This window comes from Trachemys scripta, chromosome 2 (assembly GCF_013100865.1).
Source record: "Trachemys scripta elegans isolate TJP31775 chromosome 2, CAS_Tse_1.0, whole genome shotgun sequence".
Classification (NCBI taxonomy): Eukaryota; Metazoa; Chordata; order Testudines; family Emydidae; genus Trachemys; species Trachemys scripta.
Window position 1 is genome coordinate 10,073,944 of NC_048299.1, and position 24,825 is coordinate 10,098,768.

The following is a 24,825-nucleotide window of genomic DNA, read 5'->3' on the forward strand; positions in this document are numbered from 1 at the left end:
AAGCTTAGGTGGTGTACGGACATTCTGCAGGTCTTCGTAATAGTGCTGAATTCCACCTTTAATAACCAACACACTGCATATCCTTAATACCCAACATTCATGAAGCATTAGGGGTAAGCAAAACATATTTGTTATAATGTAGTGTTATAATTAAAGATCATTGTGTCAAGTAAAATGAGGTTGGGAAATTAACTTTGAAATCTTGGAATAAGTATCACTAAAGAACATTACATGCCATCTCTTACAGTTCTCTTTTTAATACAGCTCTTGTTTCCATGTTCATATAATTAATTTGGCAGCTTTTTGTTAACTTAGAACATCATTAAAATAAGTTGTTTTCTACAATGGCTCTGATCCCATTCCATGCTGGTTGAAATGACAAAAGAAAATGTCTGAAGAGAAACCTTCTTTTCCCACCTCCCAGTTATAAATAAGCTTGCTAGAGAGAAAACAACTTCCTCAATTCAGAGCGCACAGTTGGGTTTATTATCTTCCAGCCAATGAAAACAAATAAATAAAAAGTACCAATATATAGGAAGTCACTTTAATGGGAGCCTGCTGTGACTAGCTTCCACAGTTTACATAGCAAAGTGAACCAGACCTGGCTACCCCTCATTATTCTCTTGCTGTGGATTAATCTCTTTCGTTCTCAGCCCTTACTAACATAAAACAAAAATAATAGACACCAGACATAATGGTGACTTTGATGCCTACGTCCTACTGAAAGTCAAGTGAGATTTAAGCACCTTAATTGCTTAGGCATTTTTGAAAATTATACATTTTATTAGTTCAGAAATTAAGGCCAAGATTTTCTAAAGGGACTAGGGATTTTGGATGCCCAATTTCGGGGTTCCCAACCTGACATATTTTACAGGGTCCTCCTTAATGACTGCGTACCTGCCTCCTGAAAATCAGGCCTCCTTAAAGTGTCTCAGTTTGGTCAATCAAAAGTTGAAGCACTCTAGTCACTTTTGAAAATCTTGGCCTAAGGCTGTATGATTTTACCAAGGTATCTAGCTACCCACTGCATTCTTCAGCAACCACTTCATGTCAGCTCAATTCCACTGAGCCTAGTATGTCATTTTAAAAAATAATTAATTTGAATGTCATGTTCCTGGAAGATGCTGGCTTGACAATAAGTTGCCATTTTTTGCACAGGATGGGAACAGCACAAATAGCGTTAGGACAAACTTCTCCATAGGTATGGCCAGATACCTGTTCCTAGATATTCCTAGCACCTTAGGGGTGGATCTACACTGGAAAAATCAATGCGCACATCACAGCAATAGAAAACAAAGGTGTCGCTGCACTTGTACTAAGCCACTAGCATAGACAGGGCTCAAGCTATTTTACCAGGTTTTCATGACATGAATGTAACACAAAGCCAGAATCCTAGCAACACAAGCACTTACGTTGCTACTAGCTGTAATGCAATAGCTGCACCATTGATGGAAGTTGAAGTCATTTTTCTAGTGTAGAAAGACCTGCCTAGGGGTGAGAAAAACATTTAGTATCCAGCCTGAAGCTGTTAACAAGTGGTATCTTTTGTAGTGTGGACACCTTTCTACTGAGAACAAGATAAAGGCCAAGATAATTTCACAGAGGACTCCAAAGAGCTATGAGATGGTAACAACTTTCATGGGTCAGCTAGTCCCATGAAATGTTCATTTTCAAATCTCTTGGTTTAATTTCCACTAACAAATTAATTATTCAAAAAGGGTGAGGGATCAAAGATGCTAATAGTACTATTGGTTTGAAAGGTATATTTCCCATGCAGGTGACAGATTAGATACAACAATTTACTCAATTTCTGATCAAATCCTCTTCTGAATATGCAATAGGTCACTTCTGTTGTCTACTAAGAGGTCTGTTTTCAGAAGAGGGTACATTTATAACACTATCGAAGAAATGAGCATGAAATGAAGATATACTGCAATTTATGAATATTACAGGTTTTAAATGCAGTTTTGCAAAGAGTTGCTGCTTTGTTAGTTTCAGGAAGTCCCATTTGCAGGACAATGAAAACCAAAAGTAGAAACAATGAAAAGGAAAATGTAGTTTAAAAAACAGAGTCAATTTGCCGGAACAAGATGTGATTCTGCCTAGAACTGTGTTTCTATATTGCCACTGAGCCCCTAGAGAAAACAAAGTCTGGGGGGCCCTTTATGCTTGTCTGTGGGTAGTGTGAACAGGGATAATGTTGATGCTCTGTAATGTCATGCAGAAGAATTAGATCTGAGTAAGGGTCCCAGTATCGTGGTCTCAGGACCAAGATTAAGCCCTCATCACCTTTGAGAGAAGGATTACCAAACATCTTTCATCAGTGATTCCTCTCACCTGGAGAGCTATCTCTGAGCTCTGAAGATCGAACCCTTCAGTGCCCTTTAGCCAGGATGGTGGCTGTATTGTGAGCCCTGAGGGGGGTGGAAGTATATTAGCAATATGCAGATCCTCAGGGCCCCAGCCAAGTCATGGAGAACTATGTAGGAGTGGAAGTTAATCAATATAAACATACAGTGGTTTTGTGGAATTGTACTGAACACATTTATTTCTGGCTTTCTGATATACAGGATTTGACTGTATCGTCTATCCGGATGAAATGGAACTTGGATTTTATTCAGATAAAAAGATTTCAGATACACAGGGCACTTTTGAAATCAAATGGTATGTGTGGGAGGACATAACAATTACAGGTAACAGGTCTTCTTGGATCAGAGGGAGGTGGATCCATAGGAATCTGCTGTGATGAAAAACAACTTTCAGTGACAAAGAGTCCTGTGGCACCTTATAGACTAACAGATGTATTGGAGCATAAGCTTTCGTGGGGAACACCACATACGTCTAATGAAGTGGGAAATTTCCACCACATGCATCTGACGAAGTGGGTATTCACCCACAAAAGCTTATGCTCTGATATATCTGTTAGTCTATAAGGTGCCACAGGACTCTTTGTCACTTTTTACAGATCCAGACTAACACGGCTACCCCTCTGATACTTAACTTTCAGCGAAAATACTTGCCAGTCACAGAAGAGACTCAAAAGTCTCTACAGTCTGGTTTGGAGAAAGACTCAGACATTCACATGCTTACCTAAACTCCCCTTTTCCTTACCTCCACTCCTCTACCCTCCCAGGCCTAACCAAAACATTCCCTCTTTCCCTGGTTCTATACTTCCTTTGTCTTAAGTCCCAACTTCCTGTCTCTTGCATCCTGGAGATTCCCTATATCTTCCTGACACTAAACAGCTCCCTAAACCCCAACTGACCCTCTACCTTTGTTGATATTCCATTTGGAAGATGTTCTTGGGATTGGCACGCTTTCTACAAGGGTCCAGCTAGGTGTTCTATTGACATCTCACATGCACCTGGGTTTTTCCAGACTAGAAGGCCCACAAAGATATTTTCTCTCATTATATCTGACCCCAGGAATTCATCACCAACTTCCTTTGCTCTCTTATAGTACCTTCTGTTCAGGATTCAAAAAGCACCTTACAAACAGTAATTGATCAAGCCTCACAACACACCTATGAGGTAGGTGTTATTATCCCCATTTTGTAGATGAGGAAACCTAAGCACAGACAGGTTAAGGGACTTGGCAAAGGCCATATATCTGTAGCAGAGCCAGGAATAGAAACCAGATCTGCCAGCTCCTTTAATGGAAGGTTTTGATCTCACAAGGTTTAAGTACAGTATCTGGCCTAGCTAACCTTACCAAACCAGCAGAGACCTGGATATGTGAAGGTAGAAGGCCTGCTGGGAACTGGAAGCAACGGAGGCGGAGGATACATATCCAAAGACTATTTATACTAAAAAAAGTTTCTGTTCAGGTTTGGTGTCCTGGCTCACATTAAGACAGGCTCATCAATCTATAGCTAGTGATAATTTCCCTAGGTGTGTATATGTTTCTGTGTAGTTGAATGCTCTGCTATAACTTCTTTGAATACATGCGAATGTAAAATTAAGTTTTAATCTGAAAATTCAGTCTGAAAAATTTTACTATTATTGATAGAAAAGTAGAAACTAAATATTAAATGATGACAAAGTAGATAACTGAAAAAATGGATATTCCTAGGGTACCATTTTGAACATAAAAAACAGACATTAAAAATCCTTCATTAAAACGTATTTTATGATAGTTGCTCCCAAAGGCATAGCACTAAACTATAGATACACCACTTCTCTGTTACCTTTCCATTAGTAAATAATATTGCTGTTTTTGTTCCATTGATTGATCTGGCCCAGTTCTGCACATTTTATTTGCAATATAACCCTCACACAGTTCATTCATGAACCCCTAGCTCTGGGTTTGATAGCCTCTGGATTAATTGAAAGAATATGTTTTCACACATGCCTTTTATTTAACTGTTAGGAACATTACCTGTCACAGATATGTGCATCTTAAATGTAGAACATTATGGTGCCTCTGTTTTTTTACAGTTGCGAAGGGGCAAAACATCTTAGACCTTAACTACACACAAAAGTGGTATGGCTTTAACTATGTCAGAATAGTTCATGTGGTACAACGCCCCTAGTGTGGATGCAGTTATACCAGTATAAAAGTGCTTATAGTGGCATAGCTTATTCCAGCTACGTCTACACTAGAACCATTTACCTGTACAGGAATGCCAGTATACTGTACTAGCAAAGTGATCTGAGGCCTGGGCTACAATGAAAAGTTATATCGACATTAGTCTGTCAGGGGGTTGAAAAACCACACCCTGATGGACCTAGCTATGCTGATATAATCCCCAGTGTAGACACAGTTATGTTGATGAAAGAGGGCTTCCACCAACATAGCTAACTTTGCTCAGGGAAGTGGTGTTCCCACACCAAAAGAAAAACTTCTTCTGTCAGAATAGGCTGTGTCTGCACTACATGGCTATGGTGGCAAGGGAAGGCCAACATAGCTATACCAATTTAGGGCAGGTCTACACTACTGCTGACGGTCGATCTAAGCTATGCCATTTGAGTGACGTTAGTAGCGTAACTCAAGTACACGTAGTTTAGATCTACTTACCACGGGGCCCACATTATACTATGTCAATGGGAGACGCTCTCCCGCCAACATTGCTTCCGCCTCTCATTGAGGTGGAGTACAGAAATCGATGGGAGAGCGCTCTCCCATCGATTGAGCATGTCTTCACTAGACCCGCTAAATCGATGTTGCTGCATCGATTGCAGCAGCGCTGATTTAGCTCCATAGTGAAGACAAGCCCATTGTCTCAGCAGTGTAGAGATATCCAGAGTGTAGATGCAGCTGTGCTAGCATAGATGCACTTTGTCCTGATTTAGTAAAACCACCCCCATGCGTGAAACAAGCTATATCAGTAAAAGCAAAGTTTTGCGAGTATTGCTATATTTACTCTAGGAGCTTCTCCTGGCACAGCTATGTTGGTCAGGGATCTCCCTCTTAATACCTCAGACTGACACAGCTATGGCTGCAGATGTTCATAATATAGACATAGTCCACAGGCAGAGGAATAAATTCTACTGGTATAAGGACCCTTCTGGCTTCCACACTAGGGCTTGAACCAGTATAATGATATCAGTAAATATTATATCCCCACCTAGTTACACTAGTACAAAACCTGTGTGTAGTCCAGGCCATACTGCAAGTGCCTACAGTGTTAATAACCAGTTCATTGGAAAGTGTGAACTACAAAAACTAGTGAAAGAAGATAACTTCTTTCTCTAGCAGTGCTTCACGTTTGTACCTTGGTTTCCTTGGGTGGGGGCTGTGACGGGGAGGAAGGAAAAGCCAATGTCAAAGAAATCTGGGTGCGGCTTCTTTTGTCTGATCTTTGGAGAAACTTGCAAGATGCAGAATGAACCCGGCAATGGAACTCAAGTAGAAGTTGACAGCTTTACTGCTTTGTCAGAAAGTTTATTTTGGCAGTGGAGGTTCTGTCTACTTTCACGCATTGTGCATAAAACCGAAGTGACAGAGAATTTACGTAAATGATGTTTACGCAATGGATGAAATAGCTGAAGCGCAAGGTGAAATTTTTCCCGCCTGCATGCAGCATGTCACTCAGCTTCACCATACATTGCAAAAGCGGCCAGGAGTTTCGCCCTGCTTCCTTACTGGTGAGGATAAGAACGTGCTGTTCTCGCAGTTTCCTTTTATTTCAGTTCAGTCACAAGATGGGTTCTGTGCCATTCCAGTCGATAACGGCTCCTTTCCACCTAAGGACGAGAGAGAGAGTTTTATTCTAATGGGTTATGGTGCCAGTTGGAGTGGTGCCCCTCCAAAAAAAATAGTGTAGGGTGTGTTTAATTGGGGTGGACCCATGAATGTCAACCACTACCTTTGTGTATTCAACAGGAATCCACCCCTCTGGAACTACGGCTTCAACTGGAACCCAATCGCATGCTGGCTGGCACTCTCTGCAGAGGGGACCCCAAAACTGAATTGGCCTGGAGACTAAGAGGTCTCTTATTAGGTTTCTGCCCTTAATATTCAAGGGTGAGACTTTCAAAGGCTTTTAGGTGCCCAACTCCCATTAGATTTCAATGGGATTTGGAGCAGCTCCCCACTTAGATTCCTTTTCAAATCCCAGTTTACTGCCTAAATTCCAGGCTTCCTAATGTGTTTTCTGGGGATAATATTACTGATCTTATTTAAACTTTGTTAAGGCCAAGCATCAGATGAGAGACAAAGGGGGGGACATACTTGAAAACTCCTTATCTTCCCCTTCCACTGTAATCAGAGGCACACACTTAAAATCAAATAGTTGTTCCTATTATATATTGTCTTCCGCCTTAACTTCTCTGCCCCCAAAAGATTTGACATCTTTCTTGTGGTCTCTTAGTGATCTCTATAAGGGTTAACCCTAAGCAACTGCTACTGCTCTAAACTCTCAAATGTCACTAGGTAATTTGCACATTCCTAAATAGATGGGCCTCTCAATAGGTGATTTGTATTTGTGACCCTAAGCCCAGGAAAGTACATTTTGCTGCTGCTGCTAGCATTTATTTCTTTCAAATGCTCAATAGACACACGTCTACTGGAAAATTCTATATCTTCTCTTATCTGCCACTGCCCTGCCCTGGAAATAATGCTAAGATATATATTTAGGAGAGCATTTTCAAATGGGCCTCTACATCTGTATACATCAACATATTTATTCAGTAATTTTCAGTAGAACCCAAAGTGTGCTAGGCATTGTCAAACTTAGAGAAAGACACCGGGCTTGATCCAAAGCCCATTGAAGTCAATGGGAGTCTTACTGATGACCTCATCGGGTTGAAGATCAGGCCCATGGAGAGTACAATTGGGTATTTAGATGAAGCATTACTTGAGCTACACACACAAACAGCCACTTGTACATGTAATATTTGCAAGTGCCTGTTTGGAAGCCTCTGAAAATGAGGTCTTTAAACAATGATTTGAGGACTTCAAGAACTAAGACATAGGTTAGGGGTTTGTAACAGGAGTGGGTGGGTGAGATTCTGTGGCCTGCATTGTGCAGGAGGTCAGACTAGATGATCATAATGGTCCCTTCTGACCTTAAAGTCTATGAGTCACCTCCAGCCTAATACATTCCAAACACCAGTTACTTTGATCTGGCTTTAAAGTCTTGTGGACTTTTGAATTGAAATTACATTGGAATCACTGCAAAAAGTTCAGAAAGAGATTCATAGATTCCAAGGCCAGAAGGGACCATTGTGATCATCTAGGCTGAACTGTATAACACAGGCCATAGAACTTCCCCAAAATAATTCCTTGAGGAGAGCTTTTAGAAAAACATCCAATCTTGATTTAAAAATAGTCAGTGACGAAGAATCTACTATGACCCTTGGTAAATTGTTACTAGTTGTTAATAGAGGGTCCTGTGGCACCTTTAAGACTAACAGAAGTATTGGGAGCATAAGCTTTCGTGGGTAAGAACCTCACTTCTTCAGATGCAAGTAATGGAAATTTCCAGAGGCAGGTATAAATCAGTATGGAGATAACTAGGTTAGTTCAATCAGGGAGGGTGAGGTGCTCTGCTAGCAGTTGAGGTGTGAACACCAAGGGAGGAGAAACTGGCTTCTGTAGTTGGATAGCCATTCACAGTCTTTGTTTAATCCTGATCTGATGGTGTCAAATTTGCAAATGAACTGGAGCTCAGCAGTTTCTCTTTGGAGTCTGGTCCTGAAGTTTTTTTGCTGTAAGATGGCTACCTTTACATCTGCTATTGTGTGGCCAGGGAGGTTGAAGTGTTCTCCTACGGGTTTTTGTATATTGCCATTCCTGATATCTGACTTGTGTCCATTTATCCTCTTGCGTAGTGACTGTCCAGTTTGGCCAATGTTCATAGCAGAGGGGCATTGCTGGCACATGATGGCATATATAACATTGGTGGACATGCAGGTGAGTGAGCCGGTGATATTGTAGCTGATTTAGTTAGGTCCTGTGATGGTGTTGCTGGTGTAGATATGTGGGCAGAGTTGGCATCGAGGTTTGTTGCATGGGTTGGTTCCTGAATTAGAGTTGTTATGGTGCGGTGTGTGGTTGCTGGTGAGAATATGCTTAAGGTTGGCAGGTTGTCTGTGGGCGAGGACTGGCCTGCCTCCCAAGGTCTGTGAAAGTGAGGGATCATTGTCCAGGATGGGTTGTAGATCACTGATGATGTGTTGGAGAGGTTTAAGCTGAGGACTGTAGGTGATGGCCAGTGGAGTTCTGTTGGTTCCTTTTTTGGGCCTGTCTTGTAGCAGGAGGTTTCTGGGTACACCTCACCCTCCCTGATTGAACTAACCTCGTTATCTCCATACTGATTTATACATGCCTCTGGAAATTTCCATTACTTGCATCTGAAGAAGTGAGGTTCTTACCCACGAAAGCTTATGCTCCCAATACTTCTGTTAGTCTTAAAGGTGCCACAGGACCCTCTATTAACAACTAGTAACAATTTACCAAGGGTCATAGTAGATTCTTAAAGGTGCCACAGGACCCTCTGTTGTTTTTACAGATTCAGACTAACACGGCTACCCCTCTGATAGTTGTTAATAGTTAATTACCCTAACTGTTAAAAAATTATGCCTTATTTCCAGTCTGAATTTGTCTAGTTAGAGCTTCCAGCCATTGGATAGTGTTATACTTCTCTCTGCTAGATGGAAGAGCCCATTACTAAATAGTTGTTCCCCATGTAGATACTTCTAGACTGTAATCAAGTCACCCTTTAACTTTCTCTTTATTAAGCTAAATAGATTGAACTCTTTGAGTCTATCACTATAAAGCAGGTTTTCTAATTCTTTAATCATTCTTGTGGCTTTTCTCTGAGTCCTCTCCAATTTATCAACATCCTTCCTGAAGTGACCAAAAAAGAAATAATATGTGGCTAAGAAATATAATCCCCATCCTCTCCTAGCCTCTTTGGCAACGCTACACAGCTCAGACACATCACCATTCCATGCACGCTCTGCCTGCCACATCATCTTCCATCATCAGGAGCTGGTGGGATGATATGATACGATTGTCTGGATTGGCAAATGCAAAACCACATGGTAGAAAAAGCACTCTGGTGAATGTGCTATCAACTAAAGTATTGAAATACCATAGTTATGGCGGACACCACTCTTCCTGCTGCACATTGAGACACATGTTAGTCATGTTACACTGACGATGTTTTTCTTTGTAATTAAGTCTTCAGCAAAAACAAAACTAGAAAAACTATTCTGTTGCAAAAGTCAGGACAACTCCCACAACAACACTGATTTTCCTTACTGATTTACAAACCACTTCCCTTGAGCTATTGGTAGGCTGGAAAAAAAAAATCCCTTTGTTGTTCACCTCCCATAAAAGCTTGAGTTGAAGATGCTGGAATGTCAGTATTTTTCTTTTCATGAACTCACACGAAATGCTGAACTGTCAGGTGCTGGGCACGTTCTTTCCTTATTGGCAGAATAGGCAGGGCATGGAGAGTGACAGTTTGAGCTTTCCCTCCACGCTACCCTACCTCAGCTCTACCCTGGCGTCTTTGTTTCTGATTCAATTCTACTTTATCAGATTAACAATAACAAGAAACTCTTACTCATGCCATTCACTTGAGGCCTCCTCCAAAGCCCGTTGAGGTTAATGGGAGTGTTGCTATTGACTCCAAAGGAACCTGAATTAATCCCTTGCAGAGCATTCCGTCTAGAATAAAGTTCATAAAGCTGGTGCTGTGCTAATTATTTGGCTGTTGCATAATGTGTGAGTAACTTGGGGTGAAATGTACCTGCAGTGCTGCCCTGCATATGGTATTTGGTACATCCCTATTGTCCCAGTGGAGTGTGTCACTTCAAAGGACAACAGCTATATTCTGCTACTGTATAGCCCGGAAACTGCAGAGGAAGGTAGAGGCTATGGGTTAATAAAATGTATTGCTGAATTTAGATGATCAAGTAAGATCAAAGTTTTGTCCCCTCAGGCAGAGCTGACAGATGTTATTTCAACCGTTGAAGACAGAAAACAACTGAGGACGGGGACTACGACACTAGCGTGTTCTATTGAAGTCTGCACGGCATTGCCAAAACAACCCAAGGACGCACATTCCAGGCATCTTTTGGTCAGAATCTAACTGCTTCCCCAGATGTCTGGAGCTGGGAGGCACAATGGAAGGGCATGCGATTGCTCTGACTCATTGGTTGGGAGTTTGCAATTGGAAGCAACATGAGGAGACAGTGTTCAGACTGTGTTGCCTCCTGCTCCAAAGGCAAACTGCACTTCTCCGACCTTGTCTTCTCAGAGCAACGTGGACGTTAAATAAAATTAAAAACACCTTCCCCCTCAAAATGTCCCTCAAAAGAACAAACAAAAACCCTGCACTGCACACCCATTTCTCCCCCTAGGAAGAGGATGAGAGAACAAACCACACATGACAGATGTTAGGTGAAACTGCTTCCTGCACTACTGGAAGGTTCTCAGTTACTATGGTGATGGGCATGATGTAAGAACCTGTATAGAACAGAACAGCGGGAAAGAAAGGGAAAAATTGAGTTCTCTTGAAAATCCCAATCTAGGATTGGAGTCCTCTGCAAAACAACTTGGTTCTGAGAATCTAGAGGGGCAAATGACAAACTTCCCCCAAATCTTGCAGCTATTCTTGCCTCCATAGTGAGAGTCTGATGGCAACAGGGATCAAGTAGGAACTAGGGATTGTTTTTGTTTAATACAAGGGTTTTTTTGAAGTATTTCCTCTGCTCTGCCTGTACCATATAAAGTAGTTTTTCCTTCTCTCTCTCTCTCTCTTTCTCTCTGCATGTATACTTCAGTGCCTGCTTTATAATAACCTTTGTTTCCAGAACATACTTAGCATATGGATTTTCTGTTACACATAAGAACACACAATCCTTGTTTTTCATTTTCCCTCTGTGCCTACTGGTGATTCTAAGGAACACAGTAATCGAATGGGGGCTGGGGGAAGAAGTATAACATGACCACCCTCTAGACTTGCTACTCGTTGATTGGCTGCCTGCTGACAGGCTACAGTACAATGATTAGCAACTTATCAATAAGAGCACTAGACAGACAGACAGACAGACAGATCAATGAGACAGCCTTTAGTGCTTAGAACTGACACAAACCAGATACGTTGATAGTGGACAGGTTTCAGAGTGGTAGCCGTGTTAGTCTGTATTAGCAAAAAGAACAAGCAGTACTTGTGACACCTTAGAGACTAAGTGGGTTTTAGCCCATGAAAGCTTATGCCCAAATAAATTTGTTAGTCTAAGGTGCCACAAGTACTCCTCGTTCTTTTTGTTGATAGTGGGATTCATTTTTAATTCCACCCTCTAAAAATTAATGTAGGGAAAAGTTTAAAAAAACGCTGTGTAGAATTGTGTTGCAATGTGGCAATCCCCAAAAGTCAGGAAACAAAGTGATTATATCAACAAATTTAACTTTGTCTGCGTTGCCCACCCTGCGTATTCTTTGGATATAGGTTTCACATCCTAAACTGTCATTTGTTAGGCTGTGTGTTTAGCCAGGTCATGAGAATAGATGCATCCCATACATGCAATGTAGCTGTGCTAATGTATTTGTTGTAATGTTATGTTCTGCCTTTTCTAACTTTTTGTGATGTTGACTGTGTAATATCAGCTTTGCATTGCAATGGTGTTTAACAGTTAATGTCCCAGTTTGTTTTTTAAAAGAAAACTGGAAGGGGGGTGGGAGGGGGGTGATGACAATAGGAAATTAAAAAATGTGGAGCTGTTTGTGTTGCTGATTTAACAAGTGCTACAGTCTTCACCAATGATGCATGTATGTTTCTTGCTTCAGAGATACCCAGTTACGGGATTTTCCAAGCTCTGCCAGTGGAGAGGATAAATTTTTTTGTTTAGCTAGTTACACACATAATCCCCCTCCCCCTCCATTGACACAATTGGGAATCTTCTCATCCACTTCAATGTGTGAACTGGATTAAGCCCTTAAATAGCTGCACAACCATGACTACCACACTTATTTTTAAGTACCAAAATCTGTCCTCCGACATGTGCATGAAATTCCCATTGCAGTGGGAGTTGTGCATATTTGAGGGCAGCAGTTGGCCTAAGAGCTTACCTAACAAAACAAAAACAATTTCTATTGTGCATGCTCAGTCCCATTTCTTCAAACAATCAGAACATTGTGTCAAAACAGGGGCTTTTGCAATCTTAAGAAATCACATACTCCTCATAGATGCCTGTTAAAAAGCCAGGACTGACTGCAGTTTCAAATAGCAGTGGTTTTTTGTTTTGTTTTGTAGTTATCGCAATAAAAGAAAGAGTGCTCACAATTTTTTTTACTATGGAAACATTTGAGATTTTTTTCACCATCACCAAAGATAAAAAGGATTTTACTCAAACCTTCAATATAAAAAAATAAATCAATAAATAAAAGCACCATCAGGCTGACCCCAAGCAGGGAATATTTTGGTTAAAAGGTTAAATGTTTCGGAAAGTTGTGAGCATGTGAAAACAGAAAATTATAATAGAAACTGTTCTGCAACCTTATCTATAATGGCCATCACCAGGATGACTTCTATACCATCAGCTGTCTGAGTTATAGATTCATAGATTCATAGATTATAGGACTGGAAGGGACCTCGAGAGGTCATCGAGTCCAGTCCCCTGCCCGCATGGCAGGACCAAATACTGCCTAGACCATCCCTAATAGACATTTATCTAATGCTATTATAGCAGCATATCCACTATATTTATGAGTAACCATACAAATACCCTCTTCTGCCCCCATGCTCATGTTTTATTTAAAGCATGCATGTTTATCTTACAGTACTGTTTGCTCTGTTAAGCTCACAGCATTGTCTGCCCTGTTACTGTTTTTTTTCCCCATTCATGTCTAAATCCCATTCATATTACAGTTGCTCGTGCTTCCCTGTGCTTTGAATTTGGACATTTAAAAGGACAGAAAAAAGGGCTGTTCTTCTCCTTTTCACTCCTTTTGCCAGAAGCTGGGAATGGGCGACAGGGGATGGATCACTTGATGATTACCTCTTCTGTTCATTCCCTCTGGGGCACCTGGCATTGGCCACTGTCAGAAGACAGGATACTGGGCTAGATGGACCTTTGGTCTGACCCAATATGGCCGTTCTTATGTTCATGCATTTTGTGCTCTTGTAACAAATTGCTTTTGGGGGCCCAATTCTGGTCCTATGGAAGTCAAGGAGAATTACTGCAATACGGCCAGCTCTTAGTGATTTACTGAAGGTTTCTTTAAGCACTAAATTGAATATCCCAGCCCATTAATGTGGTCATCATAACATCATACAGGAATAGAACCCTATTTTTGATATGTTTTGTTACCCAGCTCTTGCTCATTCAGGTCCTTTCTTTATGTTAACCAACAACTTTGTATGACTCAGCCGTTCATATTTCTTTTATTGCAAGTCAAAACCTCATTTTGAGAAAAAATTTAGAGAACTGAAACTCAGTGCCATAAAATTTTAGATGAGGGTTACTTACTTTGTCCTAATACAGTGCTCAAGTGGAGGAATAAGGTCATTTTCTTTATCTTCAGTGTAAGGTTGAACTGTATCTGCAGAGACATTTCAGATATTTATCATCACCATCATCATGCCTGGGTGTCAACATCATGGATCAGAGCCCCACTGTGCTAGGCACTGTACAAACACAGAACAAGAAGATAGTCCCTGCCCCAAAGAGCTTCCAATCTACATGCTAAATCGTCTTTCCAAATCCTGCAAACAGTTCGTATTAGCATGGGATGGCAGATCAAATATTATCATATAGAGCCAATTCCATTCAGGATGAGTCTGGTAATGTACTATGAGCAAAGGTGTAGTTTAAAGAAAAGTATGATAGTCTGAAAACCTCATAAGTGGTACTTCTATTATTTAAAAATGGTACCCTGCCATTCAGAACCACTTATGTTTTACCAATCATTTTCCCACAAAGCCTATAGTGGCACACACATGACCTCTCTTCTTAAATGCGGGACAAAACTCTTTTTAACGGGAAGTACAGCAATCAATATACATGCAATACCCAATAGCCTCAATCAATTACATCAATCAAACTATTTACAGTAACCTATGGCAGCTGCCTTGGAATTATGGGTGGTGAATGTGCGTCTGGAGAAAATGCCACCTTCTAATAACTCCAGCCACAGTTGTATTTTCCCCAGCAATTAGGAAATGACTGTATGCTCCTGAGAATCCCATTTTAAAGAGGTCTGAGTTCAAAGGATGTTTGAATGGGATAAGATACATAGATGGTCATCATCTGTAATCATTATAAAGATCAGCGACATCTCTCCAGAAGTCCAAAAAAAGTCGTTCTTTTCTGAAAGTTCTGTGTAAAATATATAATAAATATCCCTGAACCCACGGAGAGTCCCTGAATGACTGACAAAGGCACATGGGTGAAACAGGACAGTCATGGAAAGTTCTCATGGAGTGCATCGTTCCCTCCAAATAAATCAGCCTATTTGCTGCCTATATCTGAGTAGGACTTTCTGTGGGGAAGAAGGCCCTTTTTGCCCTGTAAAGGCAGAGTGAAGTTCTGCGACCAGGGATTTGCTCTGTTTTTTGGCAAGAGATAACAGGTATTCTCTCTAACTTGTGGCAAATGGGTCCATATGAGTGAGCACTATAGATAAAATCTGCCCCTATGCAAAGGGCGAGCATGAGACTGTGCATCAGTAAAGTCCTACATAGATTGTGTTCTGGTCCACTCCGAATGAAGTTAATTCTGCTTGCCACTGCTTGACTCTTTCTCTATTTTTACAAAAGGCTTTACCAGGCCTTGATTCTGCCTCGTTGGTTACAAACTACAGCCCTTGGCAAAGGGTATCATTTCAAGGAACACTACTTTTGTACATCTGGTCAAAGAAAGCACAGCACATACAGCCTCAGAAGACTCAGTTCCACTTTTTAGGAGATGTTAAAGAACTCCAATATTTCTCAAGATCAAACAAAGTTTGTACTGAGCAGGATGGCTATCTCCAAAGACACACAACAGGCTCAGAGGACTCTTGGAGAGATTTTCTAGCTGGAATGGTGAAACTATTTGGAGTTAATGCAGTACTGCAAAATTCCAAAGATAAGAAAAGATTTAGTAGTGCAAACCATTTGGGGGTGTGATGCCTTAAACTTAAAACATATTTCTGAATCCAAGCCTAATTCCAGAGGAGAAATAAATTGGAGTCATAAGAGTTGGTTGAAAGGTACAAAGAAACAATACACAAAATAATAATTAGCAATTTCTCATCCACAGATCTCAAAGTGTGAGCAAGTATTATTATTCCTGTTCTACTGATGGATAAACTAAGAACAACAGTGAAGTGAAGTGACTTGCCCAAGTACACAGATGTTAGTAGCAGAGGAGTAAATAGAACCTAGGTCTCTACTATTATGCTGACAAATGACGTCCTTGCCACAAACAAACTCACCACCGTTAGAAATAATTAATAAGTAAGGGTTCTCTTTGACCATGGACAACTAATAAGACTGGCTTGAACCAAAAGGGTGTGTTGTTGCTTTTCAATAACTCAAAAACTGAAATGTTTTTTCTCAAACTTACAAAAACATTGGAAAAAATCACGGAAAAGGTCAGCCCGAGAGGCATACGTTTCACAAAAATTGGGGGCATATGAAAAAATAAATGTAGTAGCTGTGTGTAAGGGTAGCAGGAGGTATTTATAATAAATGTTCTCTCCTAGTGGCCCTTTATACGATATATGTTAGTAAGTCTTCTCACTTCTGAAATAGATCACATGTGGGTACCTGGAAGTTTGTTTATTTATGGAGATGACCCAGTGGTGAGCTGGAGCCGGTTCACACCGGTCGCGCAAACCGGTTGTTAAATTTAGAAGCCGGTTTGGAACCGGTTATTAAAGGGGTGGGCAAACTCCGGCCCACGGGCCACATCCAGCCCGCGGGACCGTCCTGTCCGGCCCACCTGAGCTCCTGGCTGGGGAGGATCCCCCAGCCCCTCCCCCACCTTCCCCCTTCTCGCAGAGCCCTAGCGTGCCGTGCCGCCGGCGCCAGCGCTCTGGACCGCTCCTGGGCAGCTCTGCAGCTCCTGCTGCTTTGAGTGGCATGGTAAGGGGGTGGCGCTGCGAGCTCCAGCGGGCCGCACGGCATCCATACACACTGCCCTGAGCAGCATGCTAAGGGGGCTGGGCCGGGGCTGGCAGGAGGGGTTGTATAAGGGGCAGGGAGCGGTTGGAGGGGGTGGAGGTTCTGGGGGGGCAGTCAGGGGACAGAGACCGGGGGGGGGGGGGGGGGGGGGGGGGGGGGGGGGGGCCCGGGGGTCGAAGCGGGGGGGGGAGGGGGAGGGGGGGTGCGGGGGCGGGGACACCCAGCAGAGCGTGTGGTGGCTGGCAGCACGGCTTGTTACGGCAGAGNGGGGGGGGTTGGGTAGGCGTGGGAGTCCCGGGGGTCTGTTGGGGTGCTGGTGGATGGGGTCGGGGCAGTCAGGGGACAGGGAGCGGGGCGAGTTGGGTAGGGGGTGGGGTCCTGGGGGGCAGTTAGGGTGGGGGGGTCTCTGGAGGGGGTGGTCAGGGGACAAGGAGCAGGGGGGGTTGATGGATTGCGGGTTCTGAGGGGGACAGTCGGGGTCAGGACGTGGGTGGGGGTCGGATGGGGGGTAGGCTGTTTTGGGAGGCACGTGGGGCCTGTACTCACCGGGCGGTTCCCTACCGGAACGGGCTTGTACTCACCGGCGGCACTTCGGCAGCGGGTCCTTCACTCGCTCCGGGTCTTCGGCAGCACTGAAGGACCCACCGCCTCCGCCACCATGCAGCCGAACACCCGGAGCGAGTGAAGGACTTGCCACCGAAGAACCGGTAGGGAACTGGTATTTTGGCAGCTCATCACAACCTTCATAATCATCCCAGTAGGGCGGACGCTAGGTGAATTTGAGTAAGAAGATCCAAACTATGGTGCTGCTACAATTTCACTTACCAAGGACCAAATCTTGAAAGGTGCTTCTGAGCACCCACAACTCCACACTGCAACTCTCAAGGTTGGGCACAGCAGCTCTGTTTAATGAGTGGCCAGATTGCCCACTTACAACTAGCCATGACTAAAGGGCAGTGTGTAGGTGTGCTGCCTCACAAGCAGTCCAAGGAAGGAACTGGACCTTATTAGCAGCAGATTACTATATTCCCTGCACCAACTCAGCTGTCCCCGAAGGAGCATTAAGGTTCCAGCTAAGGCTGTAACCATTCCTCACCCTCTCTGCCATTTCCCACCCATCCTGCAAGGGGAGGGGGTAACACTGAGCCTGCAGTACCTACTTTGTCCCCTGCGCCTGCAGAGATGTGGAGCCTATCCAAACGCACAACTGGTTTATGGCCCTGTGAGTCTGGATAGACCAGATCACAATCTAGCCCTTAGAAATCAGCTTTCTTTACGGGTGTAGGAGATTCTGGAAAATAGTGCATGCTCACTTTTAAACCTTTAAGGGCCCTTAACCTCAAAATGATCATGATTCGAACCGCTATTTATTGTAACTAATGATGGAAACCTAGGCAATGGGCACCAAACCTCTAATCGTCTGATACCATCAACAGCTGGCTAGATTTGAGTCATCTTATCAGGACTCTTCTTTCAGGTGTGATGCTGCTACTGTCACTGCAGAGGAAATGCAAAGGTTCTCCTATACATACCAACTGTTAACCGGATTTCCTCTTCCTGGTTGGCCAGGCCATCATAGTAATAGAGGTCAAATCTCTGTTCCGTTTTCCAGTCACCTAGTAAGTCCTTTCTCAAGCAAAAAAGCACACTGAAATGGCTTTCACTGCACACGACCCAAATTGGGTACCTCGGGGTCTTCAAATAGCAGCCAACCTGGAGGAAAGAGAGAGAGCATGAAAAACAAAACAGTTGATGGTGTACAATAATAGAAATAACAATAATTTTCACCACTTTATCACTTTCAACAAACATTAATTAATTAAGGCTCATAGTACACCACTAAAGCTGGTACAGGTTATTTCCCCTATTTTTTACAATTAGGTAAACCGAGGCACAATTAGGCCCAGTAACTCACCCAAGGTTACACACAGATATGTTTTTCACTGCAACAAAGGTGTGTTCTTAGCTTGGGTTAATTAACAGGGGTTAAATTAGCAGTGAAGACATTGCAACTTGGCCTTTAGCTTAGCTTAGCAGCTTGAGTTAAAGCCTATAGGGGAACCTGAGGTTAAACTCAAGTTACTAACCTAAGTTAAAAGCCGATTTACTGTATCTTCACTGCTATTGTAACCTGAGTTAGCTAACCGCAGTTAAGAACACCTCTTTTTCACAGAGGGTGAAATCCTGGCCTGACTGAAGTCAGTGGGAGAATTCCCATTGGCTTCAATGGGCCCAGGATTCCATCCCTGGAATTCAGAAGCAAGGAGAACCCAGTTACCTGCAGTAGCTACTAAACCACACTGAAAAGAGTAGAGTAATACGATGATGATGATTTAGTTATTCCTAGGTGCTGTACAGACATATTTGAAGACAACATCCCTGCTCTGAAGTGTTTACAATCGAATACAATCCCCTCATATCGACACATTTTTCATTGGCATCTCAAATTCAGGGGGTTGGGTTGGGTTTGGTTTTGAATGAGTAGAATAAAACAATACAATCTTTTAACATTGAACAACCTTTTCCATTATTACTAAAACGGAAAGATTCTCAGAATCTCAGATGGAGTAAAATCAACGCATTAGTACTGGCCACCTTTGATAAACCTCAGTTCTTTTTTTTTAACCTTCAATTGCAAGGACCTTATCATGCTCTCAAGTCACATTTGCAACTCCTGCTGACCTCATATGGAAGGTCCACCCACAGACTAAATATAGCCCTCAGCATTCTTCATGGAAAAAGAATATAAAGTGTAACTTACTTGAATGGCCATTATTTTTAAATCTTCCAACAGTTTGAAATATAAGTAAATACAGTATTATTGATGGTTTTTGAATAATCACCTAACTTATCATCTATCTATCTATCTATCGTAGGGTTTTATCCTGCTGCCCACCACTGTAGAGTCTGACCAACTTCCACATAAAATCGATAGCAATAGCAAAGTCCCTACTGGACTTCATAGAGTCTGTGACACTTCTTCCTTTTTGGGGTAAAAACTCTTCTTGGGGTGCATGTTTTTTATATATGTATATTTTATATATGTCTATATATTATAGGTATGTATATTGCACAAATATATATATATATTTCTGGTGTTCACAACATACTGATATGTAAATTATTTAGGCCATGCTCCTATATCCACTGATGTCAATAAGAGATTTATTCTAAATTTTCTTTTCCTGCCTTAATCTGTTCCATGATAAAAACAACGAGGAGTACTTGTGGCACTGTAGAGCCTAACAAATTTATTTGGGCATAAGCTTTTGTGGGCTAAAACCCACTTCAATACCATCCCCTTCCCTCCCCAAGTCCTGTGTTGCCCTTTTACGATGACACCCTCCTGAAATCAATGCAATGTCCAGAGGTATTGGTTCACAGGGAGCAGCAGCAGATGTGTTCACTTACTGGGACCAGTCTATCATGCAGTACATATTACAGCAGGGAGCAAGTTCAGGATTTCAGCCCCTCTACTAACAGGTAAATGGATAAATATAGTAGCTGGATTGTTTAATGCACCAGGAACACCTTTCTTTTTTCTTCCTGTTGGGATTTAAGTTTTCAGCTATAAAAGATATTTAGTTATTTGCTATATTCCTGTAATTGAAATGTGGCATCTGAACACAAAGCAGCTTTGTTTTCCCCATGGAACTGCTGACTGTTTTATCTTCCAGAAATTGTTTAGGGAAACTAAAGACAAAAATAAAGCTTCTATGTTAACAGGATAGCTTTTATTATGATTATAATTATTTCCATTGAGGTGGTGCCTAGAGACCCCAACTCTATTGTGTTAGGTGCTGTACAAACATTAACTTTAGAACTGCTTAACATTAGAAGGGCATTGCATCCCCTTCCTGTCAGTTCTTTCTCTGCTTCCACAGTATGTCTGATTTTCATAGATCCAGTATTCTTCTTTCCTTCATATTATTTTTTCCTTTTTTAATATTGTGAATTTTATCTTGATGACTGCTGCACTGATAACCACAGAAATTGAAGCCTTCCGTTTAGCCACACTTTTTATGCCACTTCTATTCTCTGCAAAACTGCTGTCATTGGTACAAGGTATTGGACAATGACTCTACAAAGAGACGTAAGGTCAATTGTCATCCTCCTACACAGAGCTACTTGTTCTGAGGGTCAGTAACTTTCAAAAGAAGTTTGGACATTTATATGGATAACGAGAATATCCACAATTACATTAGGGTGAATACAAATATATAAAAAGGCTCTAAATCCTCATCCACTAACTAAAAAGAAACCTTCTCTTTGGGCTGATGTTCCACTATGTGGCTTCTTGCAACTTTCCCTAAAGCTTCTGGTGTTGGCCACTGGCAGAGAAAGGATTTTGGACTAGGTGGACGCTGCTCTAGATCTGATCTGATAAGTCCTTTATTCCTGAGTTCCTGGGACTGAATAAAGATGTCAGGAGAGGGTTCTAGCAGGTATAGTTGCTACTGTGGACATTATGGTATATATTGCACATGTAATGCTGCTTCCAATTCTCAGGCACATTGCCTATAGACACCAATGTGAGCTAATCAGAAAAAATAAAGCATATGCTGTATAGGCCATTCTATTACAAAAATCTAAACAACATTCTCAGCATTGTGAATTATGCACTTTTGTTAATAAGATATATATTTTGCATCTGAAATGTTATATAAACACAAAATCAAGCATCTTCCTGAAGCAGAGTTCCTTGGGATGTTAGGTAACAATTCTCTAGATCAGTAACTGTTCCCTGACTCATTACTTTGTTAATGTCTACATAACACATCCTTTTATTCAATAGTTTGGAGAGGGAGGGGTTGTAAATTCTTGGCTCAAAAGTACAGAAGAAATCTTGCAAAGTTAAAAGCTAAAAAAATAGATCATCAGAAAAGGGATAACAATAAGAGAAGTACATAGATCCAAGATTTCAAAAGATTTCAAATGAGAGGGAAATTGATGAAAAGATTTCACTTTACAAAGACGCTTATATTAGCATTCATGTAAATCAAAGACAAATGTGAATAGTCAGTGACTTCCTTGTAACAATGCTGTCATCCCATAAATGGCTGCTAAAATAACGCCCAAAAGGCTTCGAACAATATGTGCTGATGTGAGATTAAGGAAATAGAAAAAGTTTTCCAACCAAGGTTCCACTCTAGTTCTTATTCATTCGAACAGTCCCACTGAAGTCAATAGGGCTGCTCATGTGAGTAAGCCCTGCAGAATCATAGAATCATAGACTTTAAGGTCAGAAGGGACCATTATGATCATCTAGTCTGACCTCCTGCACAACACAGGCCACAGAATCTCACCCACCCACTCCTGTATCAAACCTGTGTCTGAGCCATTGAAGTCCTCAAATCGTGGTTTAAAGACTTCAAGAGGCAGAGAATCTTCCAGCAAGTGACCCGTGCCCCACGCTGCAGCCTCAGATATGTATATTGCACAAAGAACTAAAAGCACATACTGCATTAACATAATATGTGTTCCACTAGTGTTTAAAACATTGCATGCCAAATCCTCAGCTATTGTAAACAACAGAGCTACACCAATTACACTAGAGGAAGAGTTGGTCTTAACTAGATCGTAAAATAGTGTTGTTAGTTGGACTGATAATCAAGGGTTTCAATTAAACAAATACTATCAGCTCTCCCCAAGATTTGAGACCAGAGACCAATAACACAGTGAGAAGGGGAATATAGACTAATGGGGGAATGTTCACAAGTGCTCATTTGCTGGCCTAGCTTGCTTCTGTTGAAGTCAAGGGTCAAACTTCAAATTTAGACCAACATTGAGGGCTTTTGAAAATCCCACCCTGGATACTATTTCTGATGTAGGCACCTTCAAGAAGATAATGGCAGTCAAATACCCCAAGTTTTCTGCAAAAGGAGATGAATTCTGTGCCCATGCCTCTTGCTGGCCAAAGAAGCCAGTTGTTTGCCCCAGTCTCACCCACTAGCAAGAAGAGCTTGCATATTTTCCCGATGTCTCACACTCAGGAGACTCATGCATCTTTGTCTGCTGAAATCACACTGATGCACATGCAGAATTCAGAGTGTGTAAATAAAAACCCAAAGATTCCCTTCTCTCCTCTTGGGCTGCTGAAAATCTTTAGACAAGGCCTATTTACTCAGGTCTACATTTGCCGGTAGATCGGCACTGCTGTGATTGATGCAGCGGTGTCAATTTAGCGGGTCTGCTAAGTCAATGGCAGAGCACTCTCCTGTCAAATCCGGTACTCCAGCTCCCTGCGAAGAGTAAGAAGTCGGTGGGAGAGCATCTCCCATGACACAGCACAGTGTAGACACTGCAGTAAGTCAACCTAAGCTGTGTCAACTTCAGTTACGTTACTGAAGTAGTATAACTTAGGTCAACTTACCACGGTAGTCTCAACCAACCCTAAGAGCTTGCAGAGAGATCTGGCTCTTGGACCTATTAGTGTTTAACAATTGTCATTTTTGTTACGGGCCAGCCATATGCTTTGTACTTTACAGGAGACAAAGAGAGTCCTCTCTCAAGGAGCCTATATTCGTATCACAAATGAATACTATCATGCATCAGTTTTAAAATATTTCATCACTTTTGACAGATGCTTATTAATCTATTGCAGGCAAAAAGGTGTGGGGGGGAATATAGGGAGTAAGGTATCTTTTATGCTGCATGTTTACAATCCTACAGAGACTTCCCTACCACTTTGCCCCTCCCTTACAAATCCCTTAAGTACTCTCATAAATTTCACTGAGGGAATTTTCATCTTTGGAAAATGTCAACCTTTCAGAAGGGAGCACCTGCAAAGAAAGACTCATTTCCAACTCTATGGGTGGTCTTTTTACACATCTGACTTAATTTCATACTTGCACAATGGCAAATTGAACTCTCCTCCCCAACACTTACTGTGGCAGAATCATTTCCAATGTATCTGCCACTGTGAAAGTTCCTGATCTGCACATATTTCACCATTCATCTCTTATCTTCTTATAGCACAGGACAACTGCATTCTTGCCAAGTTTGCTTCAGAAGCAATAATATGAGGCAGTGGCTTTTTTCCCCCTGTTTTGGGGCTTTAGTAAGTCACAAAGCTTGAGCAGAAACCAATCAATGTTCTCATCATCAGGGCCGGCTCTAGGCACCAGCAAAACAAGCTGGTGCTTGGGGCGACACATTTTTAGGGGCGGCATGGCCGGCGCCAGAATGCCACCCCTAAAAATGTGCCCCGGCCGCCCTAGCTCACCTCCGTTGCTGCTGCTCGCGCGCCACAGCGTGCAAATCAGCTGTTTTGCGCTCCGCTGCTCGCCCTCCCTCCCAGGCTCTCAAACCTGGGAGGGAGGGGGAGGTCCCGAGCGGCCGCGGCGCGCGAAACAGCTGATTCGTGCGCCGCTGCTCCCCCTCCCTCCCAGGTTTGAGAGCCTGGGAGGGAGGGCGAGACTCCGAGTGGCCGCGGCGCACGCGCCACTTCTACCCCTCCCTCTCTCCCTCCTAGGCTTGAGAGCCTGGGGGGAGGAGGCAGGGCTGGGGATTTGGGGAAGGGCCGGAGCTGAGGCGGGGCCGAGGGTGGGGTAAGAAAAAAACGGGGGGGGGGGGGGGGGGGGGGGGGGGGGGGCAGCCAAAATTGTTTCTGCTTGGGGTGGCAAAAATCCTAGAGCCAGCCCTGCTCATCATTCCTTGTAATGTTTCTAATTCAGAGGGGAAGAGAATGCAACATCAGAAAAAAACAGGTGTGTGAATGGCCATGGCTGATCCTTTTTTAGTTCCATTTTATTTAGCACAGGTTTTAATTGTTATGCTTGCTGTGTTTTACACTCTTTACATTTGAATTGCATTTATTCAGCATATCAACCCTGCCATTTCCTGCCTTATGTCTGTTTGCTCGGGTATGACTGTTACACTTATAAGCTCCTCTCCTGCAAACTCCCATCTTGCAAGATTGAGTAGAGCTTGGCAAAAATAAATAAATAAATAACATCAGTTCCCTGGCCATTCTGAAAAATTAAAAAAAAAATAGTTTTGTTTTGGGCAAACCAAAAAACGTGTTTTTTTTTTCTCAAAATTTCCAGTGAATCGAAAAGTCAACACAACTCTGTGTAGGAAAAAACAGTTTTATTTTGACATTTCCAAAATAGTTTGATTTTTTTCAGTTCAGTTGAAACTATTCAGTGAACTCAACACGAATTTGCAAATAGTTTTGGGTCAACAAAACTGCATTTTTTCAGCAAATATATTATTAAAAATTCACCCAGCACCACTGTTGAAGTCAGTAGGATTCTATG

At 42.2% G+C, this 24,825-nt stretch overlaps 1 protein-coding gene across 1 annotated transcript in view; it reads right to left on the minus strand.

The window, feature by feature from the left end:
- Nucleotides 1-6,109: 6,109 nt before the first annotated feature.
- The window catches only part of MINDY4 (MINDY lysine 48 deubiquitinase 4), a 92,668-nt gene continuing 73,952 nt past the window's right edge, over nucleotides 6,110-24,825 (minus strand). The window contains exons 16-18 of the mRNA XM_034759881.1: nucleotides 18,097-18,277; nucleotides 13,926-13,998; nucleotides 6,110-6,185 (exon numbers count right to left, since the gene is read on the minus strand). Of these exons, the coding sequence (XP_034615772.1) occupies nucleotides 6,137-6,185; nucleotides 13,926-13,998; nucleotides 18,097-18,277 (303 nt within the window). The 3' untranslated portion in view covers nucleotides 6,110-6,136. The remainder of the gene's footprint in view (nucleotides 6,186-13,925; nucleotides 13,999-18,096; nucleotides 18,278-24,825) is intronic.